This window comes from Salvelinus namaycush, chromosome 23 (genome assembly GCF_016432855.1).
Source record: "Salvelinus namaycush isolate Seneca chromosome 23, SaNama_1.0, whole genome shotgun sequence".
Lineage (NCBI taxonomy): Eukaryota > Metazoa > Chordata > Actinopteri > Salmoniformes > Salmonidae > Salvelinus > Salvelinus namaycush.
The window spans coordinates 20,255,453-20,279,136 of record NC_052329.1 but is presented as its reverse complement, the minus strand read 5'-3'; the positions used below and the strand labels follow the sequence as shown (position 1 = coordinate 20,279,136).

General features: G+C 41.9%; 3 protein-coding genes and 2 non-coding genes across 9 annotated transcripts in view; 4 read left to right on the top strand and 1 right to left on the bottom strand.

The window, feature by feature from the left end:
- LOC120018163 (CD166 antigen homolog) overlaps nt 1–1,721 on the top strand; it is an 80,349-nt gene extending 78,628 nt beyond the window's left edge. The window contains exon 15 of one of the 2 annotated variants that reach the window (XM_038961201.1): nt 108–1,721. The gene's annotated coding sequence lies outside the window, so the exon portion shown is untranslated. Of the gene's footprint in view, nt 1–105 lie in introns of both variants that reach the window. The other variant, XM_038961200.1, reaches the window with a different exon arrangement.
- A 1,031-nt stretch (nt 1,722–2,752) lies between these two features.
- LOC120018162 (dual specificity tyrosine-phosphorylation-regulated kinase 1A-like) lies at nt 2,753–14,223 on the top strand. 4 transcript variants are annotated; one of them, XM_038961196.1, is made up of 12 exons: nt 2,753–3,518; nt 5,331–5,400; nt 7,435–7,631; nt 7,836–7,928; nt 8,102–8,290; nt 8,425–8,572; nt 8,695–8,981; nt 9,166–9,312; nt 9,438–9,578; nt 9,705–10,008; nt 10,221–10,345; nt 10,667–14,223. In XM_038961196.1, exons 2-12 carry the CDS (start codon nt 5,391–5,393, stop codon nt 11,237–11,239), a joined length of 2,214 nt encoding a protein of 737 aa, XP_038817124.1. In that variant the 5' UTR covers nt 2,753–3,518; nt 5,331–5,390; the 3' UTR covers nt 11,240–14,223. The 4 variants fall into 4 exon arrangements, with proteins under 4 accessions (XP_038817124.1, XP_038817126.1, XP_038817125.1 ...); XM_038961197.1 differs by lacking the exon at nt 2,753–3,518 and adding an exon at nt 3,672–4,317; XM_038961198.1 differs by lacking the exon at nt 5,331–5,400.
- A 4,057-nt stretch (nt 14,224–18,280) lies between these two features.
- trnap-cgg lies at nt 18,281–18,352 on the top strand. The gene has a single exon. It is a non-coding gene; the product is annotated as a tRNA-Pro (tRNA).
- Nucleotides 18,353–18,588: 236 nt separating this feature from the next.
- trnap-agg lies at nt 18,589–18,660 on the bottom strand. Its single transcript has one exon. It is a non-coding gene; the product is annotated as a tRNA-Pro (tRNA).
- Nucleotides 18,661–19,052: 392 nt separating this feature from the next.
- LOC120018750 (52 kDa repressor of the inhibitor of the protein kinase-like) lies at nt 19,053–23,398 on the top strand. The gene is made up of 5 exons (XM_038961956.1): nt 19,053–19,320; nt 20,548–20,668; nt 20,833–20,940; nt 21,106–21,142; nt 21,234–23,398. Exons 1-5 carry the CDS (start codon nt 19,232–19,234, stop codon nt 23,135–23,137), a joined length of 2,259 nt encoding a protein of 752 aa, XP_038817884.1. The 5' UTR covers nt 19,053–19,231; the 3' UTR covers nt 23,138–23,398.
- The last annotated feature ends 286 nt before the right edge of the window (nt 23,399–23,684 follow it).

The following is a 23,684-nucleotide window of genomic DNA, read 5'->3' as shown; positions in this document are numbered from 1 at the left end:
GTAAAGAACATGTCTTGAAAAACACGTCTATTACTGTATATTATAATATTTACTTCTTATGTTTTAGATTAAAAGATGCCGTTAACATCATCACAATTTTTCTGCAGTGCGGAAGCGGCAACTAGAAGCTTTTGCTCACTTCTGTTAAAATTTGAAAAGGGGGCATTGAACTGGATGAAGACCATTTGGATTTGGACTTATCCACAAAACTTTATTTCCTCTGAATATTGAAAGAAAAAAACTGTCTAAATGAAATGTGTTGTACATAAGCCTAAATTGTCTGCGCTATGGATAAAATGTGTTAACTTTCCTTTGTAATAGTTTTTGTTTCAAGTGTTGGTTAAGAAGGATTTGGTCAAATTGAGAAAAATGCCAATTGGAGTGCTTGGCTTGGATTTAATTAACGTTATTGCTATTACATTTACATTTAACATTTAAGTCATTTAGCAGACGCTCTTATCCAGAGCGACTTACAAATTGGAAAGTTCATACATATTCATCCTGGTCCCCCCGTGGGGAATGAACCCACAACCCTGGCGTTGCAAGTGCCATGCTCTACCAACTGAGCCACACGGGACCTATTAGAATAACTACTGGACCAGATGCCTTTTCTGTAAGGATGTGTGCATTGACCTATACCTCCCTGACCCTCAATGCATTATAGAGGATCTGAAGGTCTTCACCGCTGTTCCATCTCAGTTCCATATCATCAACACAACCAAACACCCATTAACACAACCGAACGCAGTCAATACATTTTGTCAATTTTTTATGGAACATACACTGCCATTTTGTGTAGTCTCCATTGGAAAAATAAACTGTTGAATATTTTAATGAAAGGGCTAAGGGAAGGGTATAGGCTACATAACTAGCTTTAGTTGTAACGTAATATGAGTTAAGCATTATACCAAGATGCATCACTTTGCATTGCAGGAAGTAGAAGATCTGTTGTACAAATTATTTCATGACATGTTACATGGTTCCTGTTTGTTTTTTGTACATTTTTGCCATCAAAAGTATCAGGAGATAGAGTGATGCTGTTAGAGTGATGCATGCAGAGTGATGAGTGATGCATGCAGTACACTCTGACCATCTGTTTGTGTATCAGTGGGTTGTGTTTAGTTTGGACATAACCACTACATTACAGAATATGTCTTATCTCAGTTGTATTCATAGTGTTAAATTCTGTGCTTTTATGTCATTTTTTATGTGTAAAGAGACAAGTTGTCCAGCAGTTGCATACTTCACAACTTAGGTCAGGGTTATGAGTAGCATTTACTGAACCTGCAAATATATCAGACCTAGATGTAAATGTGATTTGTTTTGGTTATTTTTAGCTATTTATATTGTTCAAGATTACAAGGTTAGCATCTCTGTTAGTTATATTCAATTATTCTCACAAATTTAACCACTTTTTAACCGCTTTAAAATTTAACCGCTTTAAAGGTACTGAACAATTGATAGTAATTTCTTGCAGTTATTTGACAATAATAATTATAATGTAAGCCTTCTGTGGATTTTGAGCCTTCTGTAGATTTCTATGAGATTTACCACATATCTCATACTGTCAGCTTGCTGTTTGTGTCCTACGTTGTAGTTAATGTGAAACCAACAAATTGGAAATAAGACCAAAGAGGGTAAATATTGCCATGCAAGTATTGTAAATACTGGCTTTTGTTTTTGTACTTTTGTTTAAAATAAAGTGTAGCCTACATTTTGAAGACTCATGTTAAAGAATGTTTTGTTGGCTCTGTCATTCTGCTCACAATACATCATAAAAAGTATCGCCATCAGATATCTTTGAGAATAGGTACATATGCACCCCAAAATCCCAGAGAATCAGTCGCTATTCATTCGTATCATCCATAAATCCATATTTTACAATTGGACCACTATTGGGCATTCCTCAACACTAATAGCAGGGCACTGGTAAGTCAATTCAGAATCACACAGGACCATGATAATCAGAAATCCAGAACTGCACATAGAAAGGATGTATGCTGCCATCCATTGGCCAAAGAACATAGCACAAGGATTTGCTTCATCATCATTCAGAGATTAAAAATGTTACTAATAAGATCCCACTTGGATATTTCAATCAGGTTGCTTTCAGTAGTTTGATCTGATTTATGAATATCTTGTCACATGTTAAATGTTACTAGTAAATTCATGTCAAGAGTCAAGTTTTGCAAAACTGAGTTCATAGAACCTTAGAGAACCTTTAAACTGACAGCCATACAATATAGGCTAAAGATAAATAAAATGTGGATGCCCTTTATACAGCTAGTCTGCTGTCCTGATCAGGAATGTACTTTACAGATGGGTTCTTCTATGCAACAATATCACACAGCTTGTTTATACTCAGGAATCATGATGTCAAGTCTGACTGTAAAAAAGACTAGGTCTGTATGTCTTGCATTTCATTTTCTGAAAATGTGCTATTGCAGTCATACAGTTTTATTACTGTCTCAAACATGGATGCAATAAAGTTTGGCAAATTCCTGCAACACAACTAACTATTCATGCATTTTTTTCGAATTTAGAAATCCTATCTAGATTATTGTATTCTACTTTAGAATGTTATAATTAAATTGAGACAATTTATTCATTAGAATTACTGATTGATTGACAGCACACAACGTTGAATCTATGGTTGAATTGTCCTCGCCATTGGTTCATCCGGGGATTTGATAGATTGATTGACAGTTGTCATAGTAACAACTCAGGCAATCGCCATTTTGTCAGAAGGTCTTTTCAAATGTTGTCCCTTCCCGCCGGAATAATGCAATCACTGGATATACCATTGACATTTGTGTTGAAAACGATGCGTCGAATGGATCGGATTAGGACAAGTAAAAGGCAAATGATTTAGCATAGTTTAAATATATCTAGTGGGAGCCGCACTTATAGTTGCCAGTGTTTCTGGTCTACCGGGCCGGTTCACTGCGCAGGTTTGGGACGCGCGCCATTTTGTGAAAATTGACATACATTTTTTTGTCCAAAATAAGCGTGTATCTTAGGGCATGATATTGGTTTCATATTTTGGGGTCTTCATTATTTTTCGTTATGGTTGCCTACGTCCGTGTTTCCCGTGATGAGCTTGCAAGAAAACGGAACAATTTTAATGTAGCTACCTTTTATTTAGCGTTTGAATTCCTAGCTACAGAATCGTGTTAGCTAACTGGCTAACCGTCGCTAGTTAATAGTAGCCACGTTTGTTTAGTCAACTAGATAGCTAGCTGGCGCTAGTCGTCAGCTGATGCTAGTCGAAGTTGGGTGGATAACAAATTTTGTTGGTTGGGGACGCATTTGATCGTCAAGAAGTTTTACTTGGATGGCCATTTTTTTTTTACTTGGTTTGCCAGTGGAGAAGACTTTTCACCTTCGCGTTTCGGGAATTAGGTTGACTGTGACTGACTTAACTTAGCCGACGACAGTGGGGGCGGAGAAGCTCAAGCTGGATAAGTTGCCCTACCATACAGGTTAATTGACTTTAAATGAAGATCGTGCCATCAGAGGTGAGCCCGTGTATGAAGCTGACTATGTGTGTTGTGTAAAAAAGGTAGCTAACGTTACATGGGTGGTAATTAGCTAATGTAACTTACGGTCATCTAGCTAACGATCAGCAGCAACCATTGCATTGGCCGGATGTCGTAAGAATGTTGCTAACATTAGCCAGTACAGATTCGCTAGCTAACGTTAGCGCTCTGGATCTAGCTACACCTAACATTTTTTTAAACCTAGCTAGTTAGTTAAAAAAATCTAACAGCATTGTCCTTTAGTTGTAACTAACGTTAGCTAATATTATCTAGCGGCTAACGTTACGTCAAAGTGTTAACGTAAGTTCATAGCTAGCTAACGTTAAGTATTTATGGGCAAGCAAAGCTGACGCGTTAACTACTGTAGCTAGCTTACGTTAACCTGTTAGAAAGTTGGGCGCAAGATAACGTGGTAGCAAACGTTTGAATATACGATCGTTAGCCAGTTAACAATTAGGGCCCATAACCAGCGTTATTGGCTTGCTAGTTAACGAACTCGCTAACTGGTCATCTAACGTAGCTGGCTAGTAAGCTAACGTTAGGCCCATACAGATCGCTCGCAGAAGACATCGTCACTGCACTCACTGGCGAGAGGAAACGGATTGCTTGCCTTAACGTACCAAAGCTAGATGGGTAACGTTAGCTACTGAGTAAGCTAGCTATGTAGTATTTGTCATTGTAGACGAAGCCAGACTGCCACTGACAACTGCTCTCGAGAAGGCTAAACTGATGATTTGCTTTCGAAATTCCAACCATGGCGAGAAATACTCCATCACCTGTGAGTAGCTAGCTAACAGTTAACAATTCCTTATTTTGAATTGATGACAGGCCGTTTTGAGTGTGCAAGTATGTAGCAAAACTGAATATTTTTAATAAATAAAAAATGTTATAGGGTAGACAGTTAGATATGAAGTTACATACAACACTTAAAATTCGAAATTAAACTATTTCCATGTAGATAGGCCTGTGTTCATGCTTAAACTCAATAGTCATGAAAGGAACTGTTCAGAAGACGGTCCTGAAAACGGAATGTTTCGATCGTTTATGCTTCACAAGCAATTACCTTGGTTATCCTTAGTGGTACAGTTGGAAGCATTTGGAAGCATTATCTTTACTTTATATGCACAGTTCTGAATAATTTAAATGGTGTACAGTTTGTGTTCAAAACACTTTTGCGTTGCAATGTGGGCTTGTACTGCATATCATATTTAGCACGCATTCCCACACTAAAACTACTTAAGCTCACTGTCTATACATAATGTAATATTTTATTAGCTAGTTGCTGTTGAGTCATTCGGGTCATCTTCATGACATGTGTATATAAAGTTAATGAAACTCCAGAACTTTGACAATGACTAAAGACATTCTGAGAGGAGATCTCTAGTTTTACTAGGTCACAACAATGGTCAAGCTGATTTGACCTGCTTGTTCGGATGGCACCTGTTTTGGTGTGAAACCATGTTTCTGAACTGTTCTTGCAAAAAGTCAACAGCCTCATACATCATAGATTTATAAGGTTATTTGTGTTAGGCATGTTGAGAATCATTGGTTCACTGAGATTAACCAGACTGACTGGAAAAAGGTGATTGTTGGAGTGATTATAGTTTTCTAAATTTACAAAATATGTGCATTTTACTATCCAGTAGTTTCAATTTTTTGCCCTTGCCTTTGCAATGTTTTGGTATTTTTCCTCCCTCTTTTTTCCGTCAAGTTTTTGTTCTTTTGGAAAGTAGATCCCACCTAAAATGCACAGTCAATGAATGATACTTATCTCCTTTTTGTTCTTTATAGTGGGTTGTGGTTTGCTGCTGGACTCTCCTTCCAGGATGATATGAAATTTTACAGGAGACGATGCATCCAGGTTAGCTGCAATAACTGACATATTTTATCTTTCGTGGGGAGGAGGCACTCTTCTTAATTCCCCCCCACAGCCTAACCATATCTTGTCAATCAGAAATATACATGAAACATAATGCTTCAATTATTAAATAAATTACCTGCTTACTTCAAAAACAACTTTCAGTTGTCTGTCGGTGCAAAGCAAATTGCACATGAAGACATTTCCACCATAAATTATGTCAGTCACAGTAGAGTTATATTATTTATTAGACTTTCCACATGTTCAAATTCAGTCTCTTTCAATTCTTGATTACCACTGCCTTGTCGTGTTCCTCTCGACCATTACAGTGCATTCTCCCTGGAATTTTGGTTGCATTATTAAGTTTACAATTTGGAATTGGGATTACATGAAATGGAGTGAAGTTTAAAATAGAACCATGGTGCACCTCAAGATGTCAGCCAAGAAAGTGGAGAAGAAGGAAAGAAATGCCAGTCATCCTTGGACTAGTCTTTTGCATTTAGTGAGCTTGGAAGCATGCTCGAACAACTGGCAAGCTTTGTTGAACAATTACACAAAGGACAAGTGTGAACTGACCAGCCCCAGATATAATAATAGTACATAATTATATAAAGGCCTATATAATATTAAATGTACAATATTATACATTTGTCACAATTTATAAAGTATAGTACTGTACTACTTATCGTGATTAAGTAGTAGGGTTAGAATAGGCTACCATATTAGTTTTTGTCAGATTCTGAGGTCACCCCCACAATCAGTTATACCTAATACATGTTTTATTATTGTAAGTATGACATGTCAGAAATTGCATATTACAATTGTATAATTCTAAACTGGATTCTCCTGCACTAGCTACTGTACATTTTTATTTCAAAGGATTTTCTAATATCTCTCTGGATATATTTGTTCCTCCACAGCTGGGTCAGCTCTGTCTCTAGTGCTCTCAGATGGAGTGCAGGTTTTGGGCTGTGCTGCTATTTTGCTGCCAGGCTCTAGTGTGCTGAAAGCGGCCTCTAAGTGTGCCAAAGTTCAATTTTATTTCTTGTTTATTTCTTGGTTTCTCATTGGAAAATGGGAGCTGCTCTGCCCTGGCAACAAAGTAGGTTATTTGCATACTGCGTTGTGATTGGCCTGTGCGTTGATGGGCTTGCCAAATCACGCTGTATCTCTGTGGTGATAGGCTATGCTAATTAGGTGCTGTTGCTGGGATTCTGAATAGTGGTTACTGTGTAGCGCTGGTGAATTGTGTTTTCTGGTGAGAGATGCTGATAGATGAACAAGCTATGTAATAATTTTCTGATTCCTTTTCACATAAAGAGAAGGATGATTTACTTCCCAGGGTGTATTGATATTTCCTTTTTATTCCTGATTTAAAAGTACATATTTTACAGCACCCCCTCCACAAAAAGGCTAATGAAAATATAAATGCCTATATTTTCTTTACCATATGAACATGTTTTTATGTGTGTATATATGTATGTGTGTTTTTTTGTTTTGTTTTTTTGTTGCCTTTACACAATGTACAAGGGCACAGATATTTTGTGTTATTACTAGTATAAGCCAATAACTTCCATTTGATACAAAGAGGCCCTCATGGAAGCTAATACAACAAACATATCATTTGACTAATAGGACTATTTAACAGTAATTTCATGGGCCTATATGTCTTCCTACTCATGTCAATGTATGAGGTAAATTACACTGACCGTAACATGTTAGTTAGAATATATCACCCTTGCCTAGTTAAATAAATAAAAGTTTGAATTTATCAACATCGTATTTCAGAATTGTAGATAATCATTGAGATTCATACTGCATAGTAAGGGTTAAAGGTCAGTGTGCTGAAGTGTCTTACACTTCTAGACCTCTTGAAGTGGTATTTTAGATCAGTTTGTCAAGGCAGGAAACCTTCCATTGACAGAAATCAGTCTGGAAAATTTTATTGAGTTGTCACTACTTCAGGGGAAGTTTGTATAATGTATTATTTTTTTTACAATTTCAGTGTTAATTCATGTCAATGTTGATTTCTTTCAGGAGGAGAGACTTCAGCATGCAAACCTTCGTCCGTCCGGCTTGCGCCCTCTTTTTCTTTCCACGCTGCTGGTCTTCAGATGGCTGCTCCAATGCCCCATACGCACCAGCAGTACAGTGACCGCCACCAGCCGAGCACTGACCAAACTGCTGCGGTCCTACCGTACAACGACCAAACGCAACAGCTCACTGCCAACCCGGTATACAAGCAACACAGAAACCTTTCAATTTGTTACAGACACAAACGTTAAAAAATGTACAGAATCATACACTTTTTAATACACACACGTGCACAATAGAAATCAGAACTTTAACTAGCCTGTCATTTCGATTGCAAAATGTAAGAAATATTTTTTGTGTTGTCAGAGATCATGTTTTTTTTTGTGTGTGATTTGTTGTTACAGAGGCACATGCCCCAGTGCTTTCGTGACCCTACTTTGGCTCCCCTGCGGAAGCTCTCTATAGACCTTATCAAAACCTATAAACAGATCAATGAGGTGAGACTGGTTTCTGCTGTTCAATGTACTGCAATTGTCACAAAATTTCATATTTGAGTGTTTGAATTGCAGATGTAACAAACAATGCAAGTTTAGAATATTTTTCATATTCTCAGTTAGATCAGGAAGTACATAAGCTCATGTCTGTATTTGGTTTCTTTCCTGGACTTTAGGTCTATTATGCAAAAAAGAAGCGACGGCACCAAACAGGTCAGGGTGAAGACTCCAGTCACAAGAAAGAGAGGAAGGTCTTCAATGATGGCTACGACGATGACAACTACGATTACATTGTCAAGAATGGGGAGAAGTGGATGGACCGCTATGAGATTGACTCCTTGATAGGCAAAGGGTCATTTGGACAGGTACACTTTTATAAATGATTATTCCCATGATCAACTTTGGAAGTTGCTCTCATTTTGAGCACTTGGGCAGCTAGTGCTTAATAAAACAACAAGAAAATATGTTGGTGTTTTTTCTCTCTTTTGGATTGCTGTAGGTTGTAAAAGCTTATGACCGTGTAGAGCAGGAGTGGGTTGCCATCAAGATCATCAAGAACAAGAAAGCTTTTCTCAATCAAGCCCAGATTGAAGTGCGCCTCCTAGAGCTCATGAACAAACATGACACTGAGATGAAATACTACATAGGTAATGCACTCTAGTGCTTCTCTGTTGTACAAGCCATTATGGCGCACTGTCATGTTTTAAACTAATCTCTCTTGAATGTGTATCAGCCACACCTGACTCACACTATTTCTCCTGTCATGTAGTTCACCTGAAACGTCACTTCATGTTCCGGAACCACCTCTGCCTGGTGTTTGAGATGCTCTCATACAACCTGTACGACCTGCTGCGAAACACCAACTTCCGTGGTGTCTCTCTCAACCTGACCAGGAAGTTTGCTCAGCAGCTTTGCACTGCGCTGCTGTTCCTGGCCACACCCGAGCTCAGCATCATCCACTGTGACCTGAAGCCAGAGAACATCCTGCTGTGCAACCCCAAGAGGAGCGCCATCAAGATAGTGGACTTTGGCAGCTCCTGCCAACTGGGACAGAGGGTATGCTAATCTACTTATTGTCTTGGTCCAAAAGAGTTTAACCTTGTATCTTGCACAAGTCTCATTTTTTGCGTATATTCTGTATACCTCTGCCATATGTTCTGTTTTCAAGATTGTTGTAATGCTGATGTCTATAATGATATTGATAAGAATGGGTTGTGGTTGACTCTTTCTCCTTCCTCAGATATACCAGTACATTCAGAGTCGTTTTTACCGCTCCCCAGAGGTGCTGCTGGGCATGCCCTATGACCTGGCCATCGACATGTGGTCCCTTGGCTGCATCCTGGTGGAGATGCACACTGGGGAGCCCCTCTTCAGTGGAGCCAACGAGGTACAGTGTGCTTGACTGACTAGCTGGAGGTTGTTTTAAATATAGCCAACTTTGAGTGAATAAATTTGATACATGCAATTAACATTTAATCCATGGCGATATTTGTTCTGTTCTATAATTCTCAGGTGGACCAGATGAATAAGATAGTTGAAGTTCTTGGTATCCCCCCCAATCACATTATGGACCTAGCCCCAAAAGCCAGGAAGTTCTTTGAGAAGCTATCGGATGGCACATGGAGTGTTAAGAAGACCAAAGATGGCAAAAGGGTGAGTCTGCTGTAGTTCCCTTCTCAATGTGGTGTCCTAACATTGGCTTTTGGTAGTGTTGTGTATTCAGGTTCAAGTACCTGACAACCCCTCCCTGTGTCTCCCCCTCGTCTCTCCTCTGAGCAGTATAAGCCTCCAGCCTCTCGGAAGCTCCACTCCATCATGGGTGTAGAGGCCGGTGGTCCAGGTGGCCGGCGGGCGGGGGAGTCTGGCCATGCTGTTGCTGACTATTTGAAGTTCAAGGACCTGATCCTTCGTATGTTGGACTATGACCCCAAGAGCCGCATCCAGCCCTACTACGCCCTGCAGCACAGCTTCTTCAAGAAGACTGCAGACGAGGGGACCAACACGAGCAGCAGTGTGTCTACCAGCCCAGCGCTGGAGCAGTCCCAGTCCTCTGGAACCACCTCCAGCACCTCCTCCAGCTCAGGTAACACTCCCTGGCTCAATCGACCCTCTATCTCTCCTCTGAATATTGCGGTTGTGGACTCATGTCTCAGTTGTCCCTTTTCAGTGCACTGGTGGGAAACCAAACCGATGGTGGTGCTTAAAGTATTTTCAACCTTTTCTATGTTCAGTCATTTTTGCATTGTCTTTGAGTGTGATGGACTTAGTCTGAAGTTGTGCCCTCTTCTCTTGCAGGAGGGTCGTCTGGGACAAGTACCAGTGGTAGAGCGAGGTCAGACCCCACCCATCACCACCTACACAGTGGAGGGCACTTTGGGGCAGTAATGCCAGCCATCGACGGTGACACCCTCTGTCCACAGGTGACATGTCTTTGTCATTCATTTGAATAAGCTAATTAATCAATAGACTACCTGTTGTAAGTCCTAATGTAGTCAATATTATTTAAGTGTAATTAAATGCACTGGGAATTTAATTGTAACATTTTCCAAGGAGCATTTCATATTTTAGTCATTTAGCAGACGCTCTTATCCAGTGCAACTTAGTTAGTGCATTCATCTTAAGATAGTTAGGTGGGACAACCACATCAGTCATAGTAAGTACATTTTTCCTCAAAGTAGCGATCAGCAAAGTCGGAGCTTGTACGAGAGACATTAATTGATTTCTCTGTGGTGCACTGACAGGCAAGAAAGCCTTACCCTCCCCCATTGGTGTGGGGAGGTGGGGTCGGACCAGAGCCGGTGACCGGAGAGACCCACCCAGTCCAGGAGACCACCTTCCACGTCCCCCCTCAGCACCCCAAGGCCCTGCACCCCCACTCCCACCCCCATCATCACCACGGGCAGGTGATGGCCACACGGCCCCGCCCGCGGCACTACACCTCCCCCACACACAGCTCCTCCACACAAGACTCCATGGAGGTGGTGCATGGCCATCTGTCCATGACCTCCCTGTCTTCCTCTGCCTCCTCTTCCTCCACATCTTCCTCTTCCACTGGGAATCACGGCAACCAGGCCTACCAGCTCCGCCACCTGCCTTTTGGGCATCATGGCGGGCTGAGCATGGGGATGGGCGCCTTCTCGAACCCCCGGCAGGAGACAGGCATGGCTGCCCACCCCGCTTACCCCATGGGCACAAACACGGGGCCGGCTCACTACCTACCGGAGGGCCACCTGGGCTTGAGGCAGGGCATGGACCGGGAGGAGTCTCCCATGACTGGAGTGTGTGTGCAGCAGAGTTCCATGGCCAGCTCGTGACTGCACTGACATTTGGCTGTGTGTTCCCCCTGTGCGTCATTTTTAAGGTGGTGTTTTTTACAACAGGTGTGTCGAACAAAAGCTGCTCACGTCAGAAGGGAGATATCACTCAACCGCTACTAAAGAGAAAAACCTTTGTTAAAAGAATGTGATTTCCGTCATTTTTCTTTTTGCAATCATTAGGCACATGATAATGTTGCAGAATAAGCATAGTAAAATTGAGGCATCCATCTACCATTTCACAAAATTCATGTAACAAATAACCACCATCTGGTATTAGGTGGCAAAATCTACTGGTGAGCATTTGGGGATGAAGTTAGAAGCAGTTTTACAGGTAGCTGTCTAATGAAATGCTAACACATCCTCTTATTTCAAACTGGAATTTCTGACATTTTTCTTCCACAGGTTGTAGATTGTTTTACCCTTTTTTAAAGTGAATTTTCACAGAAGAGCTGCTTTTAAAACCTTTAGCTTGACCAGGAGGAAAGTGTTTGCGGTGATATTTCGTGTTGTCTGTCGGTATTGTGTAACTCTGTGAGAGGGGAGCACATAGCAGTGGAGTTCCTATAGTGTGCGCTGGCCCAGACAGTGGAGGGGATACCCTGCAGGTGAAAGATGTCGGGGGGGGAGTGCTGCCCCCCTGGTGAGCTGGTCCCGGCCCTGGCCTGGCACAGACGAGAGAGCAGAGATGGGCTCTGGAGAAGAAAAGGGTCCGGCCCAGCGTGAGGAAGACTGGTTCAGTCAGTGGCTGGTTCTCAGATAACCTTTTGGCCTTACGACTCATGGACTTGGAATGGGTCGGAGCTGGATATTATCATTTGAATTAAGATGGCTTTCCACTATTTTTATCTGTAGACAGCCCTTAATTGTTTAAGGAGAATAAAAATTATAGAAAAGGGTCATTTAAGAATGAAGATTTGAGGCCTTTCTCTACAAAGATTTCTCATCTATGGGGCCCCACGTTACAGGGTCTTCTTGTACACACCAATCTCCTAAACATTACTTCCTTCAAATCTTGTTCACAGTTTAAGGATTTTGTGGTGAAAAAAAAAAATCAATTTTTTCCATTTTTTCCCCCGTTTGCATGTAGTTCCTCATCTGAACACCTGCACAAATGTCTCCATCTTAAACACGGAAACTGAAGAGGGGAAAAAATGTTAAGTGACTGCCTTTCTTTCTCCTCAAATTATGCTGTGAATTTTACAAGAATTTATTTCCCCTTTGGATATTTTTTTTTATACCAAATCAGTTTTATAGCATATTAGGTGTCTGTAACCAATAATGTAGCAGTTCACCACTTTTGACTCAGTTTATCAAGATCTTATTTTAACGTCAATACAAAACCGCTGCAATATATTGCTTTAGCAAAACTGGAAACCGTTAAGTTCAACAACTGTTAGCTACCGTATATTCTAAACAGATTTGATTTCTATGTTTTTCCCAAACCTGTTTCCATATTAATTGGTAGATTATTTTGGGGAGTCTCTTTTAACCTTGGTATGTATAGAGACATTGGTAGTTACTCTGCAGGCTCCGGAGTAGCAGAATTAAAAGCTGATGGTTCAACGTAGACCACTGCATTCTATTTCTGCATTTCTCCCAATTATACTATTTTAAAGGGTTCTGCTGCCTTTCATACATAATTTGGCAACATGCTAGCTACTGCCATAAAACTCAAGACTATTGTAGTCTCATTACCCTGGCAGTGTACAGACAATTGCAGTAAATATGATTTTCTAAGTGATTTGGAAGTGCACCTCCTTGTGAGCCTGGTCCTATTCAAATGGGAAGGGTACCAGTCAGCCCTCTTGCTAATGTCCTGAGCATGTGTGCAACTTTGGCAGACATGCATGTCTGTAGAACTCTACCGTTAGTAGAGGCATTTTCGTTCATTTTATTTTATATCAGGGATTTTGAAGTGCTTTTTTTAATGTTTTTTTTTTTTTAAATTTTACTCTGGAAAGTAACAAGACCAAAGTCCTGCTCATAACAGCCTTCTTAGTTACACACAGACCGCAGGACACTTCTATTGTCATAGTTCAGGGGAGAGACCATCACGAGGGAAAATCATGTTTGGTATAACCACAAACTCAAATGTAAAGCTACCTGTAATGATATTTAAATTTTATCTGAATGTTTAGGTTATAATCACAATCATTTTTCATACCCCTCCATGATTTTTGAGACTCAGAAACTGCCAGTGGTTTTGCTGACACTCATACTGGTACTAAACATTCCAAAATAAAGATTTAAAAAACCTCTTAAGTGTGAGCCTGTTTCAGATCATGCTGATTGACCTCTGATCTAGAGCAGTTGTCATGAAATGCAGCCCCTTTTTAATAGTGGAAATAGAATTTATGTATATATTTATATTTTTTTAATAAAGGAAGTATAGAACTCACTACCTTGCTCCTGCTGGTATGTTGATTATGTTTGTCAATTTGGTGACCGTTCAGTGGGCAAGATCTCAGTTTTCTTAGTCAGTGGTGTAACGTGGCCTCTGGGCAGAGGTACTTGACTACATCAGGACAACACTATGAGGTAGGGTTTGAATCAAACAGGGAAAGCTAGATCTTCAAACCTTAATTTTTACAGGGTATATTGTAAGTGCATGTACATCCACAGACTTTACTTTTTGGTTGTATGAAAAGCACATGGTTGGGGAAAAAGTGGTTCCATTTTCAATAAGGCTGTTATGTTTGTGGGTTTCACACAAATGTTTGAGTACTTGTTGACATATCCTCACCCTACAGAAGCCCAAGTCCTCTGATTTTCATTTGAATATATTTTCCTTCAATTTTTGATTTCACATTTTATAAAAAATTTGTACATGCACTATAAAACTGAACAGCATGGAGAAAAGGATAAGTCCATGTATCCACAGATTGTAAGATCTAGTCAAGACTTTGCTGTGTATATGACAATGCCCTTTGTATTATATTAAGACCGTCTTATGTATGATATATAAAAAGAAGTTAATTGAACTGTTGTGAGCCTCTGTTCCTCTACACTTCTTCACACACACCAGTGTGTATTTCTTCCAGGAATACACTGTCTTGTACCAATGCTATTACCACCACAAATAAAAAATAAATGACCACGATAGTGGACACTTGTGCTCAATAACTGTTTAACCTCATAACTCCTTTGTGTAGCCTATTATTATAATTCAAACTCATTGATAAACTCGGTTTAGCACAACAAATCAAGACTGTATAGTACTAGTGTTGACAAAAAGCCTGAGTGATTCTTGAATAATACACAACAGCAAGCTACATTTAATGGGTGTAGATTAGCTTTAGATGAGTAGTATTATAGAGTATTGTGATTGAAATTACTGTATGAACGTGATTTGTCGTTAATTTGGCCAAATCATGACTATGATATACCTTACCTTATCCAACCTTTCAGTTCCACCACCCACATATGCGATGACATCACCTGGTTTCAATGATGTTTCTAGAGACAATATCTCTCTCATCATCACTCAATACCTAGGTTTACCTCCACTGTATTCACATCCTACCATACCTTTGTCTGTACATTATTCCTTGAAGCTATTTTATCGCCCCCAGAAACGTCCTTTTACTCTCTGTTCTAGACGACCAATTTTCATAGCTTTTAGCCGTACCCTTATCCTACTCCTCTGTTGCTCTGGTGATGTAGAGGTGAATCCAGGCCCTGCAGTGCCTAGCTCCACTCCTATTCCCCAGGCGCTCTCTTTTGATGACTTCTGTAACCGTAATAGCCTTGGTTTCATGCATGTTAACATTAGAAGCCTCCTCCCTAAGTTTGTTTTATTCACTGCTTTAGCACACTCTGCCAACCCGGATGTTTTAGCCGTGTCTGAATCCTGGCTTAGGAAGACCACCAAAAATTCGGACATTTTCATCCCTAACTACGTTTTCAGACAAGATAGAACTGCCAAAGGGGGCCGTGTTGCAATCTACTGCAAAGATAGCCTGCAGAGTTCTGTCCTACTATCCAGGTCTGTTCCCAAACAATTTGAACTTCTACTTTTAAAAATCCACCTTTCTAAAAACAAGTCTCTCACCGTTGCCGCCTGCTATAGACCACCCTCTGCCCCCAGCTGTGCTCTGGACACCATATGTGAACTGATTGCCCCCCATCTATCTTCAGAGCTCGTGCTGCTAGGCGACCTAAACTGGAACATGCTTAACACCCCAGCCATCCTACAATCTAAGGTTGATGCCCTCAATCTCACACAAATTATCAATGAACCTACCAGGTACCACCCCAAAGCCGTAAACACGGGCACCCTCATAGATATCATCCTAACCAACCTGCTCTCTAAATACACCTCTGCTGTTTTCAACCAAGATCTCAGCGATCACTGCCTCATTGCCTGCATCCGTAATGGGTCAGCGGTCAAACGACCTCCACTTATCACTGTCAAACGCTCCATGAAACACTTCAGCGAGCTGGTCTTTCTAATCGACCTGGCCGGGGTATCCTGGAAGGATATTCATCTCATCCAGTCAGTATAGGATACCTGGTTACTTTTTTTAAATGCCTTCCTCACCATCTTAAATAAGCATGCCCCATTCAAGAAATATAGAACCAGGAACAGATATAGCCCTTGGTTCTCTCCAGACCTGACTGCCCTTAACCAACACAAAAACATCCTATGGCGTTCTGCATTAGCATCGAACAGCCCCCGTGATATGCAACTTTTCAGGGAAGCTAGAAACCAATATACACAGGCAGTTAGAAAAGCCAAGGCTAGCTTTTTCAAGCAGAAATTTGCTTCCTGCAACACAAACTCAAAAAATTTCTGGGACACTGTAAAGTCCATGGAGAATAAGAACATCTCCTCCCAGCTGCCCACTGCACTGAAGATAGGAAACACTGTCACCACTGACAAATCCACTATAATTGAGAATTTCAATAAGCATTTTTCTACGGCTGGCCATGCTTTCCACCTGGCTACCCCTACCCCAGTCAACAGCACTGCACCCCCCACAGCTACTCGCCCAAACCTTCCCCATTTCTCCTTCTCCCAAATCCAGTCAGCTGATGTTCTGAAAGAGCTGCAAAATCTGGACCCCTACAAATCAGCCGGGCTAGATAATCTGGACCCTTTCTTTCTAAAATTATCTGCTGAAATTGTTGCCACCTCTATTACTAGCCTGTTCAACCTCTCTTTCGTGTCGTCTGAGATTCCCAAAGATTGGAAAGCAGCTGCGGTCATCAACCTCTTCAAAGGGGGGGACACTTGACCCAAACTGGTACAGACCTATATCTATCCTACCCTGCCTTTCTAAGGTCTTCGGAAGCCAAGTCAACAAACAGATTGCCGACCATTTCGAATCCCACCATACCTTCTCCGCTATGCAATCTGGTTTCAGAGCTGGTCATGGGTGCACCTTAGCCACGCTCAAGGTCCTAAATGATATCTTAACCGCCATCGATAAGAAACAATACTGTGCAGCCGTATTCATTGACCTGGCCAAGGTTTTCGACTCTATCAATCACCACATCCTCATCGGCAGACTCGACAGCCTTGGTTTCTCAAATGATTGCCTCGCCTGGTTCACCAACTACTTCCCCCGATAGAGTTCAGTGTGTCAAATCAGAGGGTCTGTTGTCCGGGCCTCTGGCAGTCTCTATGGGGGTGCCACAGGGTTCAATTCTTGGACCGACTCTCTTCTCTGTATACATCAATGATGTCGCTCTTGCTGCTGGTGAGTCTCTGATCCACCTCTACGCAGACGACACCATTCTGTATACTTCTGGCCCTTCTTTGGACACTGTGTTAACTACCCTCCAGGCGAGCTTCAATGCCATACAACTCTCCTTCCGTGGCCTCCAATTGCTCTTAAATACAAGTAAAACTAAATGCATGCTCTTCAACCGATCGCTGCCTGCACCTGCCCGCCTGTCCAACATCACTACTCTGGACGGCTCTGACTTAGAATATGTGGACAACTACAAATACCTAGGTGTCTGGTTAGACTGTAAACTCTCCTTCCAGACTCACATCAAACATCTCCAATCCAAAGTTAAATCTAGAATTGGCTTCCTATTCCGCAACAAAGCATCTTTCACTCATGCTGCCAAACATACCCTTGTAAAACTGACCATCCTACCAATCCTCGACTTCGGTGATGTCATTTACAAAATAGCCTCCAATACCCTACTCAATAAATTGGATGCAGTCTATCACAGTGCCATCCGTTTTGTCACCAAAGCCCCATATACTACCCACCACTGTGACCTGTACACTCTCGTTGGCTGGCCCTCGCTTCATACTCGTCGCCAAACCCACTGGCTCCAGGTCATCTACAAGACCCTGCTAGGTAAAGTCCCCCCTTATCTCAGCTCGCTGGTCACCATAGCAGCACCCACCTGTAGCACACGCTCCAGCAGGTATATCTCTGGTCACCCCCAAAACCAACTCTTCCTTTGGCCGCCTCTCCTTCCAGTTCTCTGCTGCCAATGACTTGAACGAACTACAAAAATCTCTGAAACTGGAAACACTTATCTCCCCCACTAGCTTTAAGCACCAGCTGTCAGAGCAGCTCATAGATTACTGCACCTGTACATAGCCCATCTATAATTTAGCCCAAACAACTACCTCTTTCCCTACTGTATTTATTTATTTATTTATTTTGCTCCTTTGCACCCCATTATTTCTATCTCTACTTTGCACATTCTTCCACTGCAAATCAACCATTCCAGTGTTTTACTTGCTATGTTGTATTTACTTCGCCACCATGGCCTTTTTTTTTTGCCTTCACCTCCCTTATCTCACCTCACTTGCTCACATTGTATATAGACTTATTATTCTACTGTATTATTGACTGTATGTTTGTTTTACTCCATGTGTAACTCTGTGTTGTTGTATGTGTCGAACTGCTTTGCTTTATCTTGGCCAGGTCGCAATTGTAAATGAGAACGTGTTCTCAACTTGCCTACCTGGTTAAATAAAGGTGAAATAAAGAAATAAAAATAAAAAAGAGATAAATCAACTGGAACTTCTTACTTGATAAGAATGTTGATCAGCTTATTCTATGACGTGGCTCGTTGGTCTAGGGGTATGATTCTCGCTTCGGGTGCGAGAGGTCCCGGGTTCAAATCCCGGACGAGCCCATCTTTTTAAATTTGGAGAGCAACGGTAGATGGAAATAGTTCAATGTTGTACCATAGCAACAACGTCGTAAAAATTGTTCATTTGGTGAAATTACATAGAATATAACAGATTTAACAATAACCTTTTCACGCCGCGAGTATAATTTTTCATCGTTTTAACTCGTGCAAATGTATAGAGAAGTCACCATGTTTCCATCCACAACGTTGAACCTTATTTAATTTCAGACATAAAAAGAGGGCTCGTCCGGGATTTGAACCCGGGACCTCTCGCACCCTAAGCGAGAATCATACCCCTAGACCAACGAGCCAGATAGAACAGAGTTGCCACATGTATTTCATTTATTCACACTTTTATCGAAGCACGTCTGTATTGGCTGTATTATGATTCTGAACTGTAGCGGTTTAAAATGTACTATACTTCGCATTTTATGTCCAATTGCCATGACAAACCATGTCTTTTTTTGCAATTTGGGGCACCTCTGATTCGAGTGTTACCAAATCGTTAGTGTAACGTTGAAGACAGAGCGGCCATCTGCAAGCCTCTGTTCACGGGTTTTAGGCTGATCCGAGGTAAGTTTTGCTTTTAACCCTTACAATGTAAATGTAGAATTGTTGTCAGTTAGAACTGATCTTGGATCTGTACGTAGAGAGAACGCCAATGAGCACGTGACGTGACATACATTGTTTGTGGAATGGAAGCAGTTCGGTTTCCTCTTTCTCCTCTGATGAATCCTCCAGGCCACGCTTAGCACTGTTGCGCGTTTTTTTAGGTTAATTTAAAAGTAACAGGTAGCTAGCTTGTGTAATTTACATTATTTAAACGTAAAACATATTTATAAATACTAAATTGATTTGAAATTGAGTACACGTTTATGCACAATGCCCAATTTTTGCGCGGCTCCAAATTGCACCAGAAAGAGCACTCAATCCGATTTGGCTTTTTTCAGATTTCCAAGAGATCCAGAAAGGTATTACAAAGTTTGATCATCACATTATGAACCCACACTTTTCTCGGGGAGTAATCAATTATTATATAGCTGGCTAAATATAGCTATGTTGTGTTCAGTAGCACGCTAGTCATAGCTAACTTTAGTATATGGAAAATGGCTAGCTAGCCTGCTTGTTAGCCTGCACACTTGTAACGAGCTAGGTGGTGTGTGTGGAGCTGTAAAGATAAGTTAGCCCCCATTGCATTCATGGTGTTGATCCATCGTACCTCTAGTGATACGATTGGGAAATATATACAGGTACCATTTAATTAATGGTTCTCAAACTCTGGTCTTGGCGAGTGAATGGGCATGCTGGTTTTTGTTCCACCCCAGCACTAACACAGAAAAATAATCAATTCAACATTCAAATGTATTTATAAAGCCCTTCTTACATCAGCTGATGTCACAAAGTGCTGTACAGAAACCCAGCCTAAAACCCCAAACAGCAAGCAATGCAGGTGTAGAAGCACGGTGGCTAGGAAAAACTCCCTAGCCAGAACCTAGGAAGAAACCTAGAGAGGAACCAGGCTATGAGGGGTGGCCAGTCCTCTTTTGGCTGTGCCGGGTGGAGATTATAACAGAACATGGCCAAGATGTTCAAATGTTCATAGATGACTAGCAGGGTCAAATAATAATAATCACAGTGGTTGTCGAGGGTGCAACAGATCAGCACCTCAGGAGTAAATGTCAGTTGGCTTTTCATAGCCGACCATTCAGAGTATCTCTACCGCTCCTGCTGTCTCTAGAGAGTTGAAAACAGCAGGTCTGAGACAGGTAGCATGTCTGGTGAACAGGTCAGGGTTCCATAGCCACAGGCAGAACAGTTGAAACTGGAGCAGCAGCACGGCCAGGTGGACTGGGAACAGCAAGGAGTCATCAGGCCAGGTAGTCCTGAGGCATAGTCCTAGGGCTCAAGTCCTTGTGGAGAAAGAAAGAAAGAGAGAGAGAATTAGAGAGAGCATACTTAAATTCACACAGGACACCGGATAAGACAGGAGAAATACTCCAGATATAACAGACTGACCCTAGCCCCCCAACACATAAACGACTGCAGCATAAATACTGGAGGCTGAGACAGGAGGGGTCGGGAGACACAATTAATCGTCATCTTCAGTCTGGATCTTGATTATTTAAAACAAATAGTTTTCAGGTAACTAGGCCTATCAACAAGAAGCCAACTAACCCCTCCTAATATGGTTTGTTCAGATGTAGGCTCTGGGTTGAGAACTGTCGCCGGGCCGATCTGGAGGCAAAAACATCAGACCAACTCAATAAACACTACAGACTGTGTGCCAAACACTTTGACCCGGCTATGGTTTGTAAAACAGTAAGTGTGTGTCAAACCACAAAGATCTTTGTTTGAAACATGTCTACCTCACTGAACAATCTCTTTGTAGAGATGATCATAATCTTACATTTGAGAGGTCTTGAGCTGTGTTTTGATATTCATGTATTTGAATAACTAGTTTTTTCTTCATTATTGTTTTTCAGAGCCCTTACAGAACAGTACTGAAGGATACTGCTATTCCAACCATATTTGATTTAACAAGCCACCTCAAAAATCCTCATAGCAGACATCGCAAGCGGATCAAAGAATTGGTATATCTTTTCTTTTTTGCAAGAACTTTATATACTAGTGTTGCTTCAAAAAGGAACATTTTTGTGGACTACTACTGGCTTCATTTCTGTAGGTCTCTTTTCAATGTAATAGTAAATTGTCTAATAATAAACATTGTCTTATGTTTTAAATAATTGTTTTAACAGACTGAAGAAGACATAAGGAGAATTAAAGAGAGAAGATGTAAGTTGCATTGTTTTTGTTTAAAAGTATTGTTGTATCCATACACCTGTTGAACATGAACATCAAATTTAATTTTTTGGTTTCCTTGCAGTGGCATCCTCCATTGAACAGCTCCACTCAAAGAAAGACATTGAGGCAACCGAGGGTCAAGATGCCGCTGAGGAGGAAATCAAGCTGTCCGCAGAGGAAAAGAACTTCCGAGATTACCTGAGGTCTCTTTTTGAGATCGTTGTCATGCTAGGAAAGCAGAACATCCCATTGGAGACCAATGTCCCAGAAGGAGTAGAGAGAGATCCCAGTAATTTCCAGGCCCTATTGGAGTACCGCATTAATGCTGGCGACGAGGCTCTGAGGAGGCGGTTTGAGGCCACAGCAGTGAATGTGGAGTACCTCTCCGCGTCCCAGCAGAGCCAGCTCCTTGAAGTCTGCGAGGGCACTGTCAGAGAGGAGGTCCTCATGGAGGTGAGAGAGAGTCGCTTTTTCTCACTGGTCACAGGGGATCTGGTGGAGTTTGCTAGGGAGAGACACCTGCCTCTCTTCCTGCGGTTTGTAGACCAGTCCAATGCTCTCAGGGAGGAGTTCTTGGACTTTCTGCCGTTCGAGGGGGACGAGGCCTCACTGGTAGAGAAGCTGGAGACCCAGGTGACAGACGGGTGGGGGCTGAGAATGGAGGACTGCCGCGGCCAGGCTCATGTAGCCACCGGCACCTTCGCCACTAAGATGAAAGCTGTGGCAGTCGGACTGATGGGAAAGTACCCCATGGCAATGCACACGCCTTGTTCCACCTGCGCACTGAATATCCACCTGGCCAACAGCCTTCCCTTCCCCAGCGTGCAGGTTGTCATGGCAACCCTGAGAAAGATTGATGTCTTCTTTAAGCAGTCTCCCTCTTTGCAGGCTGAGCTGGAGAAGGCCATCTCTGTTTACCACCAAGAAAATTATGAGAAGGCAGCCGAGCTGAAGGAGGCCTGTAGCTCTAACTGGACAGAGCAGCACAACGTGTTTGAACTGACTGTGGACCTGCTTGAGTCCCTCCTGCTGTGCATGGACTGCATTCGGGACAATGAGAATGTCAAGTTCCCTGATGCTGTAACTGGGGACGCCTACTCGATCGCAGAGACCCTGGCTGACTTCGAGTTCATTGTCACCTTGGTCATCCTGAAAAACGCTCTTTCTTTCACACGAGCCTTTGGCAAAAACCTGCAAGGGGAAGCCCTTGATGTGTTTTTCGCTGCCAACAGTCTAACAGCTGTCCTGCACTCTCTGAATGAAGTTTTTGACAACATTGAAGTCTACCATGAGTTTTGGTTTGAGGAGGCTGTGAATCTGGCGGGTACCATGGAGATCCCAGTGAAGGTGCCTCGTCTGTTCCTCCGGAGGCACCGTTCGGCCGACGCAGGCGAGATCCCTCCAGAGACTTACTTCAAGGAGTACGTGACAGTCCCTGTGATCCGCGGCGTCATCGATGAGGTGGATGACATCTTCTCCCAGAGCAACCTCAAAGCCCTCAAGTGCCTGTCCCTGGTCCCTGCCATCATGGGCCAGATGAAGTTCAACACCTCAGAGGAGAACCATGCAGATGTGTACTGCAAGGACCTCCCCAACCCAGACACGCTGCCCGCTGAGCTGCATTGCTGGAAGATCAAATGGAAGCACCGGAGCAAGGAGGTCCGCCTGCCCTCCACCATCCACGAGACACTTCAGCTGTCAGACGTCAAGTTCTTCCCCAACGTCAACTGCTTCCTGAAGGTCCTGACCACCTTGCCTGTCCTGATGCTGGAGGACAGCAACAGCTCTGAGACATCCAGGAAACGCCTGCAAACTTATCTCAGTGACACACCTATCAAACAAAGGTGCAAGAGTCTGGCTGTGCTCCACATAAACTCTCACGTTAAGCATGACCTGGATGTCATGGTTGACAAATACTGCAGACTGTACCCTGAGGAGGAGCCTGAACATGGGGTTGAGGCTGAGATCAGCACTGTGGTGATATAGGATATTAAGTTTGTTCAGTATAAGGGGACAAAATCAAATTAAAATTACATTCAAATGACGTCTCCCTGTTGTATTATAGCTTTAGTGTTTTATAGGTTAATGTGAATTGTAACTGTAAAGTCTGAGTAAAATATGACCTCTAGACAAGGGTTATTTTGGGCATAATTGTGTAACAATTTGAGCATTAATATTGCCATTAAAAAAAAATCTAGAAATGTATATTTATTTCTAATTAAATGCCACTTGGTGTCTTGAATGATACTGCTCTTTATTTTATTGGAATTCATCATACACATTTGTTGTTTTAGACGTACTACTATAGGCTACCACTATAACTTCGGAGGGTAAATATGTATTTGTCATCATTATTTGCAAGTCTGTTTTATGACAACTTTACAAAAAAGGTTATACCATTTCCCTCCTTTATGATACAAGCACAAATCTACCAGTTACTGTGACCTGCCCATGACCTCGCGTAGAGGCGGGAAGATGATACCGAGATACTGTAATGATATAATGTTGCAATTTTACCGTAGTCTACGTTATT

Excerpts from the sequence above, each read along its gene's own strand:
- LOC120018162 (XM_038961196.1), top strand. Across the intron at positions 8,291-8,424 it reads GCAAAGGGTCATTTGGACAG|GTTGTAAAAGCTTATGACCG; the intron begins GTACACTTTTAT and ends GGATTGCTGTAG. Across the intron at positions 8,573-8,694 it reads TGAGATGAAATACTACATAG|TTCACCTGAAACGTCACTTC; the intron begins GTAATGCACTCT and ends CCTGTCATGTAG.
- LOC120018750 (XM_038961956.1), top strand. The coding sequence starts at position 19,232 with ATGCCCAATTTTTGCGCGGCTCCAAATTGCACCAGAAAGAGCACTCAA. Across the intron at positions 19,321-20,547 it reads TTTCCAAGAGATCCAGAAAG|ATGTAGGCTCTGGGTTGAGA; the intron begins GTATTACAAAGT and ends TGGTTTGTTCAG. Across the intron at positions 21,143-21,233 it reads GAGAATTAAAGAGAGAAGAT|TGGCATCCTCCATTGAACAG; the intron begins GTAAGTTGCATT and ends GTTTCCTTGCAG.